The 19,089-nt window shown below is 44.1% G+C and overlaps 2 protein-coding genes across 5 annotated transcripts in view; one reads left to right on the forward strand and one right to left on the reverse strand.

Annotated features, from left to right (window-relative positions):
* The window catches only part of KIF7 (kinesin family member 7), a 32,869-nt gene extending 18,712 nt beyond the window's left edge, over window positions 1–14,157 (forward strand). Inside the window, exon 20 of one of the 2 annotated variants that reach the window (XM_082618338.1) lies at window positions 13,863–14,157. In XM_082618338.1, the coding sequence (XP_082474464.1) occupies window positions 13,863–13,882 (20 nt within the window). In that variant the 3' untranslated portion in view covers window positions 13,883–14,157. Of the gene's footprint in view, window positions 1–13,552; window positions 13,841–13,862 lie in introns of those variants that run through there. The other variant, XM_082618337.1, reaches the window with a different exon arrangement.
* TICRR (TOPBP1 interacting checkpoint and replication regulator) overlaps window positions 12,269–19,089 on the reverse strand; it is a 47,136-nt gene continuing 40,315 nt past the window's right edge. For all 3 annotated transcript variants that reach the window (XM_082618330.1, XM_082618329.1, XM_082618328.1), the window contains exons 19-22: window positions 18,354–18,511; window positions 14,417–16,583; window positions 14,167–14,292; window positions 12,269–13,281 (exon numbers count right to left, since the gene is read on the reverse strand). In XM_082618330.1, coding sequence (XP_082474456.1) covers window positions 13,169–13,281; window positions 14,167–14,292; window positions 14,417–16,583; window positions 18,354–18,511 — 2,564 coding nt within the window. In that variant the 3' untranslated portion in view covers window positions 12,269–13,168. The remainder of the gene's footprint in view (window positions 13,282–14,166; window positions 14,293–14,416; window positions 16,584–18,353; window positions 18,512–19,089) is intronic.

Here is a 19,089-nt window from a genome sequence, read left to right on the forward strand (position 1 = left end):
GGGAGTGATCTAATCTCATACTTTTACATGTCCCTGTCCAGTTTTCCCAGCACCACTTATTGAAGAGACTGTCCTTTCTCCACTGTACATTCCTGCCTCCTTTATCAAAGATAAGGTGACCATATGTGCGTGGGTTTATCTCTGGGCTTTCTATCCTGTTCCATTGATCTATCTTTCTGTTTTTGTGCCAGTACCACACTGTCTTGATTACTGTAGCTTTGTAGTATAGTCTGAAGTCAGGGAGCCTGATTCCTCCAGCTCCGTTTGTCCTTCTCAAGATTGCTTTGGCTATTTGGGGTCTTTTGTTTTTCCAAACAAATTTTGAAATTTTTTGTACTAGTTCTGTGAAAAATGCCAGTGGTAATTTGATAGGGATTGCATTGAATCTGTAGATTGCTTTGGGTAGTAGAGTCATTTTCACAATATTGATTCTTCCAATCCAGGAACACGGTATATCTCTCCATCTATTTGTATCATCTTTAATTTCTTTCATCAGTGTCTTATAATTTTCTGCATACAGGTCCTTTGTCTCCTTAGGTAGGTTTATTCCTAGATATTTTATTCTTTTTGTTGCAAGGGTAAATGGGAGTGTTTTCTTGATTTCACTTTCAGATTTTTCATCATTAGTGTACAGGAATGCCAGAGATTTCTGTACATTAATTTTGTATCCTGCTACTTTACCAAATTCATTGATTAATTAGCTCTAGTAGTTTTTCGGTAGCATCTTTAGGATTCTCTATGTATAGTATCATGTCATCTGCAAACAGTGACAGCTTTACTTCTTCTTTTCCCATTTGGATTCCTTTTATTTCCTTTTCTTCTCTGATTGCTGTGGCTAAAACTTCCAAAACTAAGTTGAATATGAGTGGTGAGAGTGGGCAGCCTTGTCTTGTTCCTGATCTTAGTGGAAATGGTTTCAGTTTTTCACCATTGAGGACGATGCTGGCTGTGGGTTTGTCATATATGGCCTTTATTATGTTGAGGAAAGTTCCCTCTATGCCTACTTTCTGCAGGGTTTTTATCATAAATGGGTGTTGAATTTTGTCGAAAGCTTTCTCTGCATCTATTGAGATGATCATATGGTTTTTCTCCTTCAATTTGTTAATATGGTGTATCACGTTGATTGATTTGCATATATTGAAGAATCCTTGCATTCCTGGAATAAACCCCACTTGATCATGGTGTATGATCGTTTTAATGTGCTGTTGGATTCTGTTTGCTAGTATTTTGTTGAGGATTTTTGCATCTATGTTCATCAGTGATATTGGCCTGTAGTTTTCTTTCTTTGTGACATCCTTGCCTGGTTTTGGTATCAAGGTGATGGTGGCCTCGTAGAATGAGTTTGGGAGTGTTCCTCCCTCTGCTATATTTTGGAAGAGTTTGAGAAGGATAGGTGTTAGCTCTTCTCTAAATGTTTGATAGAATTCGCCTGTGAAGCCATCTGGTCCTGGGCTTTTGTTTGTTGGAAGATTTTTAATCACAGTTTCAATTTCAGTGCTTGTGATTGGTCTATTCATATTTTCTATTTCTTCCTGATTCAGTCTTGGCAGGTTGTGCATTTCTAAGAATTTGTCCATTTCTTCCAGGTTGTCCACTTTATTGGCATAGAGTTGCTTGTAGTAATCTCTCATGATCTTTTGTATTTCTGCAGTGTCAGTTGTTACTTCTCCTTTTTCATTCTAATTCTATTGATTTGAGTCTTCTCTCTTTTTTTCTTAATGAGTCTGGCTAATGGTTTATCAATTTTGTTTATCTTCTCAAAGAACCAGCTTTTAGTTTTATTGATCTTTGCTATCGTTTCCTTCATTTCTTTTTCATTTATTTCTGATCTGATCTTTATGATTTCTTTCTTTCTGCTAACTTTGGGGGTTTTTCGTTCTTTCTCTAATTGCTTTAGGTGCAGGGTCAGGTTGTTTACTCGAGATATTTCCTGTTTCTTAAGGTGGGATTGTATTGCTATAAACTTCCTCCTTAGAATTGCTTTTGCTGCATCCCATAGGTTTTGGGTCGTTGTGTCTCCATTGTTATTTGTTTCTAGGTATTTTTTAATTTCCTCTTTGATTTCTTCAGTGATCACTTCGTTATTAAGTAGTGTATTGTTTAGCCTCCATGTGTTTGTATTTTTTACAGATCTTTTCCTGTAATTGATATCTAGTCTCATAGCATTGTGGTCAGAAAAGATACTTGATACAATTTCGATTTTCTTAAATTTACCAAGGCTTGATTTGTGACCCAAGATATGATCTATCCTGGAGAATGTTCCATGAGCACTTGAGAAAAATGTGTATTCTGTTGTTTTTGGATGGAATGTCCTATAAATATCAATTAAGTCCATCTTGTTTAATGTATCATTTAAAGCTTGTGTTTCCTTATTTATTTTCATTTTGGATGATCTGTCCATTGGTGAAAGTAGGGTGTTGAAATCCCCTACTATGAGTGTGTTACTGTTGATTTCCCCTTTTATGGCTGTTAGTATTTGCCTTATGTATTGAGGTGCTCCTATGTTGGGTGCATAAATATTTACAATTGTTATATCTTCTTCTTGGATTGAACCCTTGATCATTATGTAGTGTCCTTCTTTGTCTCTTCTAATAGTCTTTATTTTAAAGTCTATTTTGTCTGATACAAGAATTGCTACTTCAGCTTTCTTTTGATTTCCATTTGCATGGAATATCTTTTTCCATCCCCTTACTTTCAATCTGTATGTATCTCTAGGTCTGAAGTGGGTCTCTTTTAGACAGCATATATATGGGTCTTGTTTTTGTATCCATTCAGCCGATCTGTGTCTTTTGGTGGGAGCATTTAGTCCATTTACATTTAAGGTAATTATCGATATGTGTGTTCCTATTCCCATTTTCTTAATTGTTTTGGGTTCGTTATTGTAGGTCTTCCTTCTGTTGTGTTTCTTGCCTAGAGAAGTTCCTTTAGCATTTGTTGTAAAGCTGGTTTGGTGGTGCTGAAGTCTCTCAGCTTTTGCTTGTCTGTAAAGGTTTTAATTTCTCCATCAAATCTGAATGAGATCCTTGCTGGGTAGAGTAATCTTGGTTGCAGGTTTTTCTCTTTCATCACTTTAAATATGTCCTGCCACTCCCTTCTGGCTTGTAGAGTTTCTGCTGAGAGATCAGCTGTTAACCTGATGGGGATTCCCTTGTGTGTTATTTGTTGTTTTTCCCTTGCTGCTTTTAATATGTTTTCTTTGTGTTTAATTTTTGACAGTTTGATTAATATGCATCTTGGCGTATTTCTCCTTGGATTTATTCTGTATGGGACTCTCTGTGCCTCCTGGACTTAATTAACTATTTCCTTTCCCATATTAGGGAAGTTTTCAACTATAATCTCTTCAAATATTTTCTCAGTCCCTTTCTTTTTCTCTTCTTCTTCTGGAACCCCTATAATTCGAATGTTGGTGCATTTAATGTTGCCCCAGAGGTCTCTGAGACTGTCCTCAGTTCTTTTCATTCTTCTTCCTTTATTCTGCCCTGCAGTAGTTATTTCCACTATTTTATCTTCCACCTCACTTATCCGTTCTTCTGCCTCAGTTATTCTGCTATTGATCCCATCTAGAGTATTTTTAATTTCATTTATTGTGTTTCTAATCATTGCTTGATTCGTCTTTAGTTCTTCTAGGTCCTTGTTAACTGTTTCTTGCATTTTGTCTATTCTGTTTCCAAGATTTTGGATCATCTTTACTATCGTTATTCTGAATTCTTTTTCAGGTAGACTGCCTATTTCCTCTTCATTTGTTAGGTCTGGTGGGTTTTTATCTTGCTCCTTCACCTGCTGTGTGTTTTTCTCTCTTCTCATTTTGCTTATCTTACTGTGTTTGGGGTCTCCTTTTTGTTGGCTGCAGGTTCATAGTTCCCGTTGTTTTTGGTGTCTGTCCCCAGTGGCTAAAGTTGGTTCAGTGGGTTGTGTAGGCTTCCTGGTGGAGGGGACTAGTGCCTATGTTCTGGTGGATGAGGCTGGATCTTGTCTTTCTGGTGGGCAGTCCACGTCTGGTGGTGTGTTTTGGGGTGTCTGTGGCCTTATTATGTTTTTAGGCAGCCTCTCTGCTAACGGGTGGGGTTGTGTTCCTGTCTTGCTAGTTGCTTGGCCTAAGGTGTCCAGCACTGTAGCTTGCTGGTCGCTGAGTGAAGCTGGGTGCTGGTGTTGAGATGGAGATCTCTGGGAGATTGTCACCGTTTGATATTATGTGGAGCTGGGAGGTCTCTTGTGGACCAGTGTCTTGAAGTTGGCTCTCCTGCCTCAGAGGCACAGCACTGACTCCTGGCTGCAGCACCAAGAGCCTTTCATCCACCCGGCTCAGAATAAAAGGGAGAAAAAGTAGAAAGAAAGAATTAGTAGAAGTAGAAAGAAAGAAAGTAAGAAAGAAAGAAAGAAGGGAGGGAGGGAGGAAAGAGGGAAGGTAGGAAAAAGAGAAGATAAAGTAAAATAGAATAAAGTATAAAATATAATAGCGTTATTAAAATAAAAAAATTATTATTAAAAAAAAATTTTTTAAACTAAAAAAAAAAGAACGGATAGAACCCTGGGACAAATGGTGGAAGCAAAGCTATACAGACAAACTCTCACACAGAAGCATACACATACACATTCACAAAAAGAGGAAAAGGGGAAAAAGTCATAAATCTTGCTCTCAAAGTCCACCTCCTCCATTTGGGATAATTTGTTGTAAAAAGAGGAAAAGGGGAAAAAATCATAAATCTTGTTTTCAAAGTCCACCTCCTCAATTTGGGATGATTCGTTGTCTATTCATGTATTCCACAGATGCAGGGTACATCAAGTTGATTGTGGAGCTTTAATCTGCTGCTTCTGCAAATGCTGGGAGAGATTTCCCTTTCTCTTCCTTATTCTCACAGCTCCCGGGTCTCAGCTTTGGCTTTGGCCCCGCCTCTGCCTGTAGGTCACCAGAGGGCATCTGTTCTTCGCTCAGACAGGACGGGGTTAAAGGAGCAGCTGTTTTGGGGACTCTGGCTCACTCAGGCTGGGGGGAGCCTGCGGCGGCAGAGGCCAGCATGCTGTTGCACCAGCCCGAGGCACGCCGTGTGCTCTCCCGGGGAAGCCGTCCCTGGATCCTGGGACCCCGGCAATGGCGGGCTGCACAGGCTCCCTGGAAAGGGGGCGTGGACAGTGACCTGTGCTCGCACACAGGACTCTTGGCAGCGGCAGCAGCAGCCCCAGCGTCCCACGCCCGTCTCTGGGGTCCACGCTTTTAGCCACGGCTCGCGCCCGTCTCTGGAGCTCCTTTAAGCAGCGCTCTTAATCCCCTCTTCTTGCGCACCAGGAAACAAAGAGGCAAGAAAAAGTCTCTTGCGTCGGCAGGTCCAGACTTTTTCCCAGACTCCCTCCCGGCCAGCCGTGGTGCACTAACCCCTTCAGGCTGTGTTCACGCCGCCAACCCCAGTCCTCTCCCTGCGCTCCAACCGAAACTCGAAACCCGAGGCTCAGCTCCCAGCCCCGCCCGCCCCGGCGGCTGAGCAGACAAGCCTCTGGGGCTGGTGAGTGCCGGTCGGCACCCATCCTCTGTGCAGGAATCTCTCCGCTTTGCCCTCCGCTCCCCTGTTGCTGTGCTCTCCTCCGCTACTCCGAAGCTTCCCCCTCCGCCACCCACAGTCTCTGCCCGCGAAGGGGCTTCCTAGTGTGTGGAAACCTTTCCTCCTTCACAGCTCCCTCTCACTGGTGCAGGTCCCATCCCTATCCTTTTGTCTCTGTTTATTCTTTTTTCTTTTGCCCCACCCAGGTACATGGGGAGTTTCTTGCCTTTTGGGGTGTCTGAGGTCTTCTGCCAGCATTCAGTAGGTGTTCTGTAGGAGTTGTTCCACGTGTAGATGAATTTCTGGTGTATCTGTGGGGAGGAAGGTGATCTCTGTGTCTTATTCTTCCGCCATCTTCCCCTATCTCCTAGACTTTTTGATGATGGCCATTCTGACTGGTGTGAGGTGATACCTCATTGTAGTTTTGATTTTTATTTCTCTGAACATCTTTTCATGTGCGTTTTGGCCATCTGTATATCTTCTTTGAAGAAATGTCTATTTAGCTGTTCTGCCCATTTTTTGATTGGGTTGTTTGTTTTTTTTTATATAAGGCTGCATGAGCTGTTTGTATATTTGGAGATTAATCCCTTGGTTGTCACTTCGTTTGCAAATATTTTCTCCCATTCTGTGGGCTGTCTTTTCATTTTGTTTATGGTTTCCTTTGCCGTGCAAAAGCTTTTAAGTTTAATTAGGTCCCATTTGTTTGTTTTTGTTTTTATTTTCATTACTCTGGGAGGTGGATCCAAAAAGATATTGCTGTGATTTATGTCAAAGAGTGTTCTGCCTATGTTTTCCTCTAAGAGTTTTATAGTATCCAGTCTTACATTTAGGTCTTTAATCCATTTTGAGTTTATTTTTGTGTATGGTTAACACCATACACAAAAATAGTTTCATTCTTTTATTAATGTGTGTATCTGTCCAGTTTTCCCAGCACCACTTATTTTTTTTTTTTGCTGTACGCGGGCCTCTCACTGTTGTGGCCTCTCCCGTTGTGGAGCACAGGCTCCGGACGCACAGGCTCAGCGGCCATGGCTCACGGGCCCAGCCGCTCCGCGGCATATGGGATCCTCCCAGACCGGGGCACGAACCCGTATCCCCTGCATTGGCAGGCGGACTCTCAACCACTGCGCCACCAGGGAGGCCCTCCCAGCACCACTTATTGAAGAGACTGTCTTTTCTACATTGTATGTCCTTTCCTCCTTTGTTGTAGATTAATTGACCATAGGTGCGTGGGTTTATTTTGGGGCTTTCTATCCTGTTCCATTGATCTATGTGTCTGTTTTTGTGCCAGGACCATACTGTTTTGATTACTGTAGCTTTGTAGTATAGTCTGAAGTCAAAGTGCCTGATTCCTCCATCTCTGTTTTTCTTTCTCAGGATTGTTGTGGCTATTTGGGGTCTTTTGTGTTTCCATACAAATTAAAAAAATTTTTTGTTCTAGTTCTGTGAAAAATGCCATAGATAATTTGATAGGGATTGCACTGAATCTGTAGATTGCCCTGGGTAGTATAGTCATTTTGACAGTGTTGGTTCTTCCAATCCAAGAACATGGTATATCTTTCCACCTGTTTGTGTCATCTTCAGTTTCTTTCATCAGCATCTTATAGTTTTCAGAGTACAGGTCTTTTGCCTCCTTAGGTAGGTTTATTCATAGGTATTTTATTCTTTTCGTTGCAATGGTGAATGGGATTGTTTCCTTAATTTCTCTTTCTGATCTTTCATTGTTAGTATATAGGAATGCAAGAGATTTCTGTGCATTAATTTTGTATCCTGCAACCTTACTGAATGCATTGATGAGCTCTAGTAGTTTTCTGACAGTATCTTTAGGATTTTCTATGTATAGTAATTATCATGTCATCTGCAAACAGTGACAGTTTTACTTCTTTTCCAATTTGGGTTCCTTTTATTTCTTTTTTTTTCTCTGATTGCTGAGGCTAGGACTTCCAAAACTATGTTGAATAAAAGTGGCAAGAGTGGACATCCTTGTCTTGTTCCTGATCTTAAAGGAAATGCTTTCAGCTTTTCACCATTGAGAATGATGTTAGCTGTGTGTCTGTCATATGTCATATTTTAATTCTTTATTATGTTGGGATAAGTTCCCTCTAGGCCCACTTTCTGGAGAGTTTTTATCATAAATGGGTGTTGAATTTTGTCAAAAGCTTTTTCTGCATCTACTGAGATGATCATATGGGTTTTATTCTTCAGTTTGTTCATGTGGTGTATCATACTGAGTGATTTGCAGATATGGAAAAGTCCTTGCATCCCTGGGATAAATCCTACTTGATTATGGTGTATGATCCTTTTAATGTATTGTTAGATTCTGTTCGGTAGTATTTTGTTAGGGATTTTTGCATCTATGTTCATCAGTGATATTGGCCTGTAATTTTCCTTTTTTTGTGATATCTTTGTCTGGTTTTGGTATCAGGGTGATGGTGGCCACATAGAATGAGTTTGGGGGTGTTCCTTCTTCTGCAATTTTTTGGAATAGTTTCAGGATAGGTGTTAACTCTTCTTTAAATGTTTGATAGAATTCACCTGTGAAGCCATCTGGTCCTGGACTTTTGTTTGTTGGAAGTTTTTAAATCACAGTTTCAGTTTCAGTACTTGTGACTTGTCTGTTTATATTTTCTATTTATTCCTGGTTCAGTCTTAGAAGGTTGTACCTTTCTAAGAAGTTGTCCATTTCTTCTAGAGTGTCCATTTAATTGGCATATAGTTGCTTGTAGTAGTCTCTTATGATCCTTTGTATTTCAGTGGTGTCAGTTGTAGCTTCTTTTTCGTTTCTAATTTTATTGATTTGAACCCTCTCCCTTTTTTTTCTGATGAGTCTGGCTAAAGTTTTATCAATTTTGCCTATCTTTTCAAAGAATGAGCTTTTAGCTTTATTGGTCTTTTCTATTGTTTCTATTTATTTCTGCTCTGTTATGATTTCTTTCCTTTTACTAACTTTGGGTTTTACTTGTTCTTTCTCTAGTTGCTTTAGGTGTAAGTTTGGGTTGTTTGAGAATTTTTTGTTTCCTGAGGTAAGATAGCATTGCTATAAACTTCCCTCTTAGAACTGCTTTTGCTGTGTCCCATAGGTTTTGGATCATCGTGTTTCTGTTGTCATTTGTCTCTAAGTATTTTTTGATTTCCTCTTTGATTTCTTCAGTGATCCATTGGTCGTTTAGTGACATATTGTTTAGCTCCATAAGTTTGTGCTTTTTTACAGTTTTTTTTTCCTGCAATTGATTTCTAATCTCATAGTGTTGTGGTTGGAGAAGATGCTTGATACGATTTCAATTTTCTTAAATTTATGGAGGCTTGCTTTGTGGCCCAGCATATGATCTGTCCTGGAGAATGTTCCATGCATACTTGAGAAGAATGTGTATTCTGCTGCTTCCAGATGGAAAGTTCTGTAAATATCAGTTAAGCCCATCAGGTCTAATGTGTCCTTTAAGGCCTGTTTCCTTATTAATTTTCTGTCTGGGTGATATGTCCATTGATGTAAATGGTGTGTTAAAGTCCCCCACTATTATTGTGTTACTGTTAGTTCCTCCTTTTATGGCTGTTAGCATTTGCCTTATATGTTGAGGTGCTCCTATTTTGTAGGCATATATATTTATAATTGTTATATCTTCTTGGATTGATCCCTTGATTATTATGTAGTGTCCTTCTTTGTCTCTTGTAACAGTATTTATTTTAAAGTCTATTTTGTCTGATATGAGTATTGCTACTCCAGCTTTCTTTTGATTTCCATTTGTATGGAATACCTTTTTCCATCCCCTCACTTTCAGTCTTTATCTGTCCCTAGATCTGAAGTGGGTCTGTTGTAGACAGCATATATATGGGTCTTGTTTTTGTATCCATTCAGCCAGTCTGTGCCTTTTGGTTGGCTCATTTAATCCATTTACATTTAAGGAAATTATCAGTATGTATGTTCTTACTGCCATCATGTTGTTTTGGATTTGTTTTTGTAGGCCTTTTTTTTCCCCTTCCTCTTTTGTTCTCTTCTCTTGTGATTTGATGACTATTTTTATTGTTGTGTTTGGATTGCTTTTTCTTTTTGTCTATGTATCTATTGTAGATTTTTGGTTTGCAGTTACCATGAGGTTTTGATATAGCAGTCTATATATATACAAGATTGTTTTCAGTTGCTGGTCTCTTAATTTCAAATGCTTTTCCAATATCCTGCATTTATATTCTCACAATGATTTTTTTTTTTCGGTACGCAGGCCTCTCACTGCCGTGGCCCCTCCCATTGCGGACCACAGGCTCTGGACGCGCAGGCCCAGCGGCCATGGCTCACGGGCCCAGCCGCTCCACGGCACGTGGGATCCTCCCGGACTGGGGCATGAACCCGCGTCCCCCGCATCGGCAGGCAGACTCCCAACCACTGCGCCACCAGGGAAGCCCACAGTGATGGTTTTGATATCATATTTGTGTGTGGATGATTTTCTACCTTTTCAGTATGTTTGTCTTTACCGGTGAGCTTTCCCATTTGTAATTTTCTTGTTTTTAGTTGTGGCCTTCTTTTCTGCCTCAATAAGTTCCTTTAGCATTTGTTGTAAAGCTGGTTTGGTGCTGCTGAATTCTGTTAGCTTTTGCTTGTCTGTAAAGCTTTTGATTTCTCCATCAAATCTGGACGAGAGCCTTGCTGGGTAGAGTTAGAGTATTCTTGTTGTAGGTTTTTCCCTTTCATCACTTTAAATAAATTATGCCACTCCCTTGTGGCCTGCAGAGTTTCTGCTGAAAAATCAGCTGAAACTCCCTTGCATGTTATTTGCTTTTCTCTTGTTGCTTTTAATATTTTCTCTTTGTTCTTAATTTTTGTCAGTTTGATTAATATGTGTCTCACCATGTTCCTGCTTGGGTTTATCCTGTATGGGACTCTCTTTGCTTCCTGGACTTGAGTGTTTCCTTTCCCATGTTAGGGCAGTTTTCGGCTATTATCTCTGCAAATATTTTCTCAGACCCCTTTTCTCTTCTCCTTCTGGGACCACTATAATGCTAATGTTGGTGCATTTAATGTTGTCCCAGGTCTCTGAGACTGTCCTCATTTCTTTTCATTCTTCTTTCTTTATTCTCTTTCACAGCAATGATTTCCACTAATCTGTCTTCCAGCTCACTTATTCGTTCTTCTGTCTCATTTATTCTGTTATTGATTCCTTCTAGTATATTTTTCATTTCAGTTATTGTCCACCTCTGTTTTTTAAAGTTTCTAGCTCTTTATTAAACATTTATTGTATCCTTTCAGTGTTGTGCCTCCATTCTTTTTCTGAGATCTTGTTATCTTTACTATCATTACTCAGAATTTTTTCAGGGTGATTGCCTATCTCCACTTCACTTAGTTGCTCTTCTGGGGTTTCATCTTGTTCCTTTGTCTGGAACATATTTCTGTGCCATCTCATTTTGTCTAACTTTCTGTCTGTGGTCTCCATTTCTCAGGCTGCAGGATTTTAATACTTGGTTCTGGTACCTATCTGCTGGTGGGTGAGGTTGGTCTAAGAGTCTTGTGCAGGCTTCCTGGTGGGAGGGACTGGTGCCTGCCCACTGGTGAGTGGAGCTAGGTCTTGTCCCTCAGGTGGGCAGAGCCATGTCAAAGGGTGTTTATAGGCTATTGGCTCTGGATGACTTTAGGCAGCCTGTCTACTGATGAGTGGGGCTGTGTTCCCACCCTGTTGGTTGTTTGGCCTGAGGCATCCCAGCACTGGAGCCTGCAGGCTGTTGGACAGGGCCAGGTCTTGGTGGCCAAATGGCAACCTCTGGGAGAGCTCACACCAGTGAGTGTTGCCTGGGGCATCCACCACCAGTGTCATTGTCCCCTCAATGGGCCACAGCTGACTCCCACCTCCCCAGGAGATCCTCTAAGATCCACAGGTAGGTCTGGTCCAAGCTGTAGTGGAGTTACTGCTTTGTCCTGGGCCCCAGTGCTTGTGAACTTTTTGTGTGCTAAGAATGGAGTCCCTGTTTCCCCCAGTCCTGTGGAGCTCCTGTACTCAAGCCTAGCTGGCCATCAAAGCCAAATGCTCTGGGGGCTCCTCCTCCCAATGCCAGACCCCCAGGCTGGGGAGCCTGACGTGAGGCTCAGAACTCTCACTCGTGGGAGAAACTCCACAGGTATGGGATTTGATTATATCACTAATGTGCCCCTCCTACTGTCTCGTTGTGGCTTCTTCTTGGTCTTTGGGTGTAGAATATCTTGTTTGGTAGGCTCAAGTCTTTTTTGTTGATGGTTGTTCAGCAGTCAGTTGTGATTTTGGTGTTTTCGTGAGAGGAGGTGCGCTCAAGTCCTTCTACTCTGCCATCTTGTCTCTCTCCTTTTGCCACGTTTTGGCTTGAGTTTCAGGATGATTCTGGTCTCATGCTGATGTGTGTGTGCTGTTGGTTCTAAAGTTCAGCCAAGGCTTGTCACAGAACAGTCAATGGCAACAGGGTTGTGGTTTAAATGGTCTTATGTATATTGGTGGGGAGGACTGAAAAGCTTAGTAGTATCAGGATTTTCGAAAACCATTTTAAAATAAATGACAATCTCTGGAGGGAGAAATGGGAGTTTTCACTTAAGAGTTTGATTTACAAGATCATAGTAAGACTCAGGTTTGGAAACACAACAGGCTTGAAAGTTTTTCAGAGACCATGAGACCGTTTTGAATCAGCTCTGTTAGCCAAGCTCCTGGCCAAGACTTGACAGCAAACTGGTCCACGGGGTGCTCTGGGCATATCCACAACTCAGGTGAGTCTCCCTGTGAATGGTGGGAACCGTGCCAGGGACTAGCTGACTCTTGGGGCAGACCTTGAGATGTGGCTGCTCCAGAAACCACTAGAACTGGACCATGGTCACATTTAACCTCAGGCTGGAAAGTTATACAGAAATGCACTGAATGCCAAGTAGTTAGAGATGATTTTATTGTTACACAGGAAATGCAAAACATTTATTCTGCCCCCATGCCACAGTCCTCTGTTTGGTGTCTGCTGCTTCCACCTCCAGGCACTGCCTCTGTCTTGGGGTCCTGGCCTATAGCAGCTCTGTGAGGGACCGATGTAGGAGTCCTCCTCCCATTTCGTAAGTGAAGCAGAGTGGTCTGAACTTGCCATGGTCACAGTTGGGGTGGGGTGGAATGGGATCCTGATCTTAACAGTTCCTTGTCTGGTTCCTGACTTCCAGGCTGCCTCTGAGTTACACCACCAGCTATACCACCTTACTAAGGCAGGGCAGGCACTGGAGTTAGGGCTGGGCTTGGAGGTGGACAGACTCCACAAGGGGGATTTGAAAAGTTGAAGGCATTCACATGGGAATCTGAAAGCTGATCATGGTAAAGGAGGCTTGGGACCAGGCCCCAGTTTCTTTATGCCCATGGGGACCTGGCTGACCTCACCTTCATGTTTTAAATTTCCTCAGTTCCATTAAGCCTTGGTTATTCCTGTTTCTATGCAGCAAACTGAGGTTTACATATCATGAGCAGACCAGTAGGGCCCTGGCTCAAATGAACCAAGTTTCTGGGTACGTTACTAAGAATTCTTTTATGATACATGTCTGGAATTCCTTTTATGTCCAGAGAAAACTGCTGTCAGAGCACTTCCGTTAAGAAGTGCGGTAGCTCTGGGCAAGCTCAGTAGTGTTTGTAGTTATAAGTCCCTCAACCATTCCATCCTAACTAGCTAATCAGCTTCTTCCGTGTGTAAGTTCTGCTGATGGGACGTCTCCTGGAGAATGCTTGTCTGAAAGGAGAGTCTTCTGCCGTGGGGGAAAATACATCCACATCCTCATCTAGAAAAAGGCAGAAAGACTTAGCTAGCATACAGGAAGTAACAGAACAGAACAAAAGGAAATGGGCTTCAACTGCAGAGGGTTACACGTTAAGATGGACTTAAAACCAGCATTGCTTGTAGGTTCTTTCATCCCACGGACACACTACCTGTACTTTTTCAAGGCCCTAAGCCCTTACTGTCAGCACAGAGCTGACAGCAACAAGTAATTGCGAAAATGCAGAATACCTGTGGCACTTCAGTTTGATACTTTGCAGTTCTTTTTGTCTCAGATCTGTGGTGGTTTTGCTGTTTTGCATGATTTCTATCATGGTCTTGAGGGAAGAGAGCCACTGAAGAGCCCCACCTCCTGCACCCCGCTTCAGTTCTAGCAGAAGGAGGAAACCTCTCTAACCAGTGCAGCTAACAGGGTGAATCCCGTTCTTTCCAGGTGGGGTCGAGGGGAATCCTGGGGTCTGAAGGCTGATTATAATAGCCAGTCCGTTCTCAGACTGAATGTATGGAAACACAGGGGTATAACCCCCGAGGGGAAGTGGCTGGCTCTGCACACACCACCTACCACTCGTGCTGCTTTCCCCTCAGATCCCATCGACCACAGATGAGCAGGAAGTGATTGTGTGCCAGCTCCTGGCACTGTCTTCAAGAAGCTGAAGTAATTTGGTAGGATTTCAGGGGTTTTTTGGTTCAAATACACATAAGTTCTAAAGTGGTATTTCTCTGGGAAGGGCATATGACACTGCGGGGATAAAACCATCCCAAACTGTGGCAGTCCCTACGACTCCTGCAAGATGCAAGTGCCTGAAAACCCCGAGCTAGCTTGGGATAGAGCTAACCAAAGGATAGAAGTTTGATCCTGGTAACATCTCTAGGACCTTCAACAAATTACCTCTGGTGTCTTTACACTGAGAGGAGGGTGCCTTCCCGTGGAACAGCAGCGGAGAGCGGGTCAGCGCCTGCAGACCGCTGGCAGAGAGGCAGCTCCACGCAGCACAGCCGGGAGGCGGGGCGGCACCTGCAGCAACAGCACGGTCAGCACGGCCCGCAGCCCTCACAAGGAAGCCGCAGCCTCCTGGCAGGCGTCTCTGCAGTGCCTCCTGGCCAACACGCCTGACAGAGCTGCGCGGCGGCCAACTCACCTGAAACAAACACCTCGTCGCCTGCCGTGGAGGGGGGCTGTTGCACACCCGTGCCTGGAGACCTGTCTTCACTCTTACCGACTTGGGAGTCTCCTCTCTGCTTGTCACAGACTCTTTTGGTTTGACACTCAGCCTCCTCCTTGGCAGAAAGGAGCCTCTTCCGAGATCCCAACCCAAACTGTCCCCAGGAGAAGGCTTCCTCAGCCGTAGGCTCACTGTCCCTGGGAGGTGACTGGTCTGGCAGCTGACACACCCCCTCGAGCTCAAAATCCCCCAAGATGGGGGTCTTGGTGATGCTGAGTTCAAGGCCTCGCTCCTTCCCCTCCGGCTCCAGCAGCAACACTCCCCCAGGAAGGTCCGTACCGACCTCGCTCCTCCCCGCAGAGGAGCTGAGCCTGCAGTCCACGGCCCTCTTCCGGCGGGGCCAGTCTTTAATTGTGTCAGGAGTTGTCTTCCCGCTGTGCTTGGGGGATGGTGTCCAAGGAACCCCGACTTCTGTCTGAAATGGAGAGGGGGTACTAGAGGGGCAGCGGGTGGGGGTACAGGACTGGCAGATATAGGTCTGTCCCCCGTTCTTGCCGGGGGTGCCGTGCGAGGGGCGAAGGCAGGGGGGCGACAGGTAGGTGGCTTCGGGTTTGCCTGAGGACTTGCTGGCCCTGGGCACGCTGAGACCCGGGAGGCAGCTCTCCTCTCCCAGAGAGCTCTCCTCCCTTCGCAGGGGCTCGGCTTCTGACAGACAGCTGGGGTCTATCTTTTTAATTCGAAGCTTGGGAAGGCCAGAAGCTTGCATCTCCAGCTCAACCTCATAGGTCTGTGGGCTGGCAGAGGCTCTGGAGGGCCAGGCTGACGCCTGCAGATTCTCTAGTTGGGCGGCAGCCTGGCGCTGCTTCCTGTCTGCGGTGCAGCGCAGGTCGTAGCAGGGTGTCAGGGGAGAGCTGGGCCCAGAGGAAGGAGGAGAGGGAGGAATCCTGGGGTTACACAGAGACGGCTTCTCATAAGTACCCATCCTTGACCCCTCACCTTCCACCGGTGAAACGTTGCTTTTTAAGTTATCACTGCTGTGCTGCTCAGCAGCTTCATCCAGGAGAGTGAGATACTCCGAGTCTGTTGCAACAAGCAAAGGAGAGGATGTATGCCAGTGACTCCCAAAGCTAGTCCCAGGGTAACTATGTCTTTCAGGAGGAGACGGAGGAGAGAGGGTCGCTTCCTTCTGGTTCTTTCTAGCATCTGTGATGGCAGCTGGGTTGTCAGTTATGGCAACTCTCAGAACAGCAGAGCTGTTAGGCTGGCCCTCCGGGAAGTTTCTTTCACTTTTAGAGGTCTTTTTATGCCTTTTCCCAATTTTAGAAGGGGGTGGAGGCGGTAGGAGGTCAGATCTAGCTATCTGTGAGGCTTTGTGGGGAGTCGAGGGAGCAGGACAGGAGGGAGATGTGGCTACACTGGGTGATTTCTGGGCCTCTTGCCAATCCAGTTCTCCAGAGGGAGGAGATTCTATAGAAAAATTCCCAAATGGAGTCTTCTCGGAAATACCACATGAAGGAGAGGTAACAGGTTTCTTTGGAGAAGTCAGAGCTGTGTTCCCTGGTTTCTCTGGGGTTCCGACAGCATCATTCCACGGCTGCGCCAGCTGCTCTGCCTGAGACGCTCCGGAGCCACGGGGGAGTTGGCGTTTCTGACTTGGAGGTGTGCCCACGAAGGCAGCTTGTCTTCGGACCCCTGAGGCTGCTGCCCTCAGAGACATTCGAGGAGAGTATCTGATGGGAGTCAGACACTCACTCCTGGTCTGGGCAGTTGATGAAACCAGGGATGCCGGACAGGTGCTTTCTGGACTGGAATTCACCAAACATGGCCAAGCAGAATTCTGCAAAAATCTAGGTGGCTGACCACCTTGTCTTTGGGGAGTTCTCGGTATTTTTTCAAGAGGAGAGTGACCTTCTGCCAGGGAGTGTCCTTTCTGAGGAGTGGCTTTTCGTCTAGATGGTGAATGCCAGCCGTGTGAGGAGTCTTTTAAGAACTCCCTAAAAGTGACCTGTTTGGCAGGGGTCATTTCTGCAGGGGATGTTTGCAGCCTTTCAGGAGTGCGCAGCGGAGTTTGTGGTGTATGAGGGAACTTTCTTGGTGTAGCTTTAGAAAAGACTGGAGATTTCCAGTAACTCTTCTCAGGAGTCTGTAAAGAAAAATGCTTATTTCAGTGCTTGAACATCATAACCCATATTCTCTGAAGAGTGTTTTAATAATGTCTAAGATGATTAAAAAGTCAAATTTGGAAGATTTATAGCCAGCCAAAGGAATGATCTTAAGTTGGATTTCATATAGTGACAAGTTTCCACTTCCAAAACATGACCCAGATTTTACATGTCCACTTTTTCTAGCACCGAGCACTGTATCCAATCTTAGTTTCTTCTCCTAAGACAAATAGTTTTAATAATTTGCGTACTACAGCTAAAACATGCTTTGCCTCTAACTATGTCACTCCACTACTCACAGCTATCTTCTTCTTCAATGAGACAACTATTTCTGATCTTTGCCTAAAGTAACCTTTCGGAGCCACATCACCTGCTGTTGATCTGCATTCAACATGTGCTTTTAAGTACCTGCTATGTGCCAGGCAATGTGTGTGCGGGAGGAGGCCCAGGGGGATGAGGTGGAACGTGGAATATATGGATATATAAGGCACAGCCTCAAAGATAACATCTCAGAAAGGAAACTCTCCAGCAAAAAACTTCCCTTCCTTCTTGCAAAAATGCAGTTAAATAGTCCAACAGGTAAGGAGGTCCGACACCTATTGTTTAATCTTATCTGATCATCTCAAGGGAGTCCTGGTCTAGTTGGCATTTCATGTGGGATACAGACAGATATATAGTATGGCCAATGCAATGACAGGGGCATGCATGGGACAATATGGGAGCACCAGGAGGGTTGGCTATCTAACCCAGCAAAGGGGAGAAAAGGGAATAGGAATAGCGAGTCAGGTCTTAAAAGAATGGGTGTCAGCAGGTGAAGACAAAAGGTGGGAAAGTCGGGGAGAGGGAACCTCAGGCATAGAAAACAGTGTAAGCAAAGGCACAAAAGCAAAAAACAGCAGCTGTGTGCATCCTGAGGCTGCTGGGAAGGTGGAGTGTGAAGCAGAGATGGCTGAGCAGGGATCAGATCATGGAGGTCTTTGCCTGTCCAGGGAGGAGAATGAATATGGTCCTATAGATCTGTGGTTTTCAAACCCTTCCCCACAGTTCCCTCCGTATCCTCCTCCATCCTCTAAGCAGTTTTTGGGTTTCCAAACAGATTATTATCTTTGAACACAGGGTTCCATTTTAGGAAAACTTAGAAAACCCTGCTTTAACAGATGAAGAGTCTGTAGAGCTTCAAGCAAAGTGATGTGGTCAGAGGAGCGTCCAGTGGGGTCACAAAGGTCCCTCTGACCTCTGGGGACAGGATGAATTTGAGAGAGAAGAGGCTACTGAAGTGTTCCAGGCAGAACTGAACTAGGGCAGGAACTGCAGGGATGGAGAAGAGGGAATGGGTATGAGATAGTTTGTCAGTAAAATGGGCAGGACTAATTGAGTAGCCAGGCCTGAGGAGAGGGGGAAGTCCAGGATGACTCCCAGGTTTCTAACATGGGTGACTGGATCGAGTGGGCAATCTAACAGAAACAGATGAATGCTACTGCACATTTCAGAAGGATATATACGTAGTGTCTGATATAAATGGAAGATGAAGCCAAGAGAGTAGGGTGAGATCTTTCCATCTCCTCCCTGCCACCTTGGCCTCAGCCCAACTGCTACCTAAGTCCCCATACACCCAATAATCGTTCATTCAAGTCAACCCCAACCACCTCAAATCTCTGTTTTATCTTCTCTTCCCTACTGGACTCAGTGGTTTTCCTTGTCCATGACTACATGCTCCCCAAACTATCTGAAACATCATCGTAATTTTATACCTGAGAAGCTATAGGTATTTCAGAATCCAATGTGTTTCCTGAAGGCCTTTTAATTCGAGCTGACCCCTTCTCGGAGGGACTGATCATCTCGGACACTGCCCCGAAAAGAAGCCTCTTGGGAGATCGAATACTTTGGATTGGAGAATTTTCTCTTTGGTCTGCAAGGCAAAAACAGTGACAATATTTCATTCTTTTTCAACTCCTGTGCCCCCCACCCGCCTCCCGCACCAAATACCCATAAAACAGCCAGTCCATACGAGAAAGATGATAATTCTTTTAGAGCAAATAGGGGCAGATCCCACCTAATTATGACAGCAGTGCCAGTAATTGCTGCCTTCTTGAATTTTAAGACTGCATATCAAGCCCAGTCCCTGTGTTAGGAGATGTAGGCAACCGAAATAATTTAGTTTGCAAAGACAAATATAAAAAGACATATCTGATAATCCAAGCTAATAATGATAAAAGAATGAAGGACAAACAGCACCTTCCACCTGGAGATGGCTTTCTGTAGGATCTGAACATATGGTAGAAATTACAGGTAATTTCCTCTTGAATGAATGAATTACCCACAAGGATAATGTGGACAGCCAGCCGTAGGAATCTAAAGGGATGACTCTGATAACGGTGGCCATGGATTGTTCATCTGGTCATCACTCTGAACCTCAAATATTTATACCTATTCTATTTCTCCAACGTCAAACTTCATTCTTTTCCCAACACTTCCCACCAAATCTGC

This window comes from Mesoplodon mirus, assembly GCF_964341445.2.
Source record: "Mesoplodon mirus genome assembly, chromosome: 4".
NCBI classification, from domain to species: domain Eukaryota; kingdom Metazoa; phylum Chordata; class Mammalia; order Artiodactyla; family Ziphiidae; genus Mesoplodon; species Mesoplodon mirus.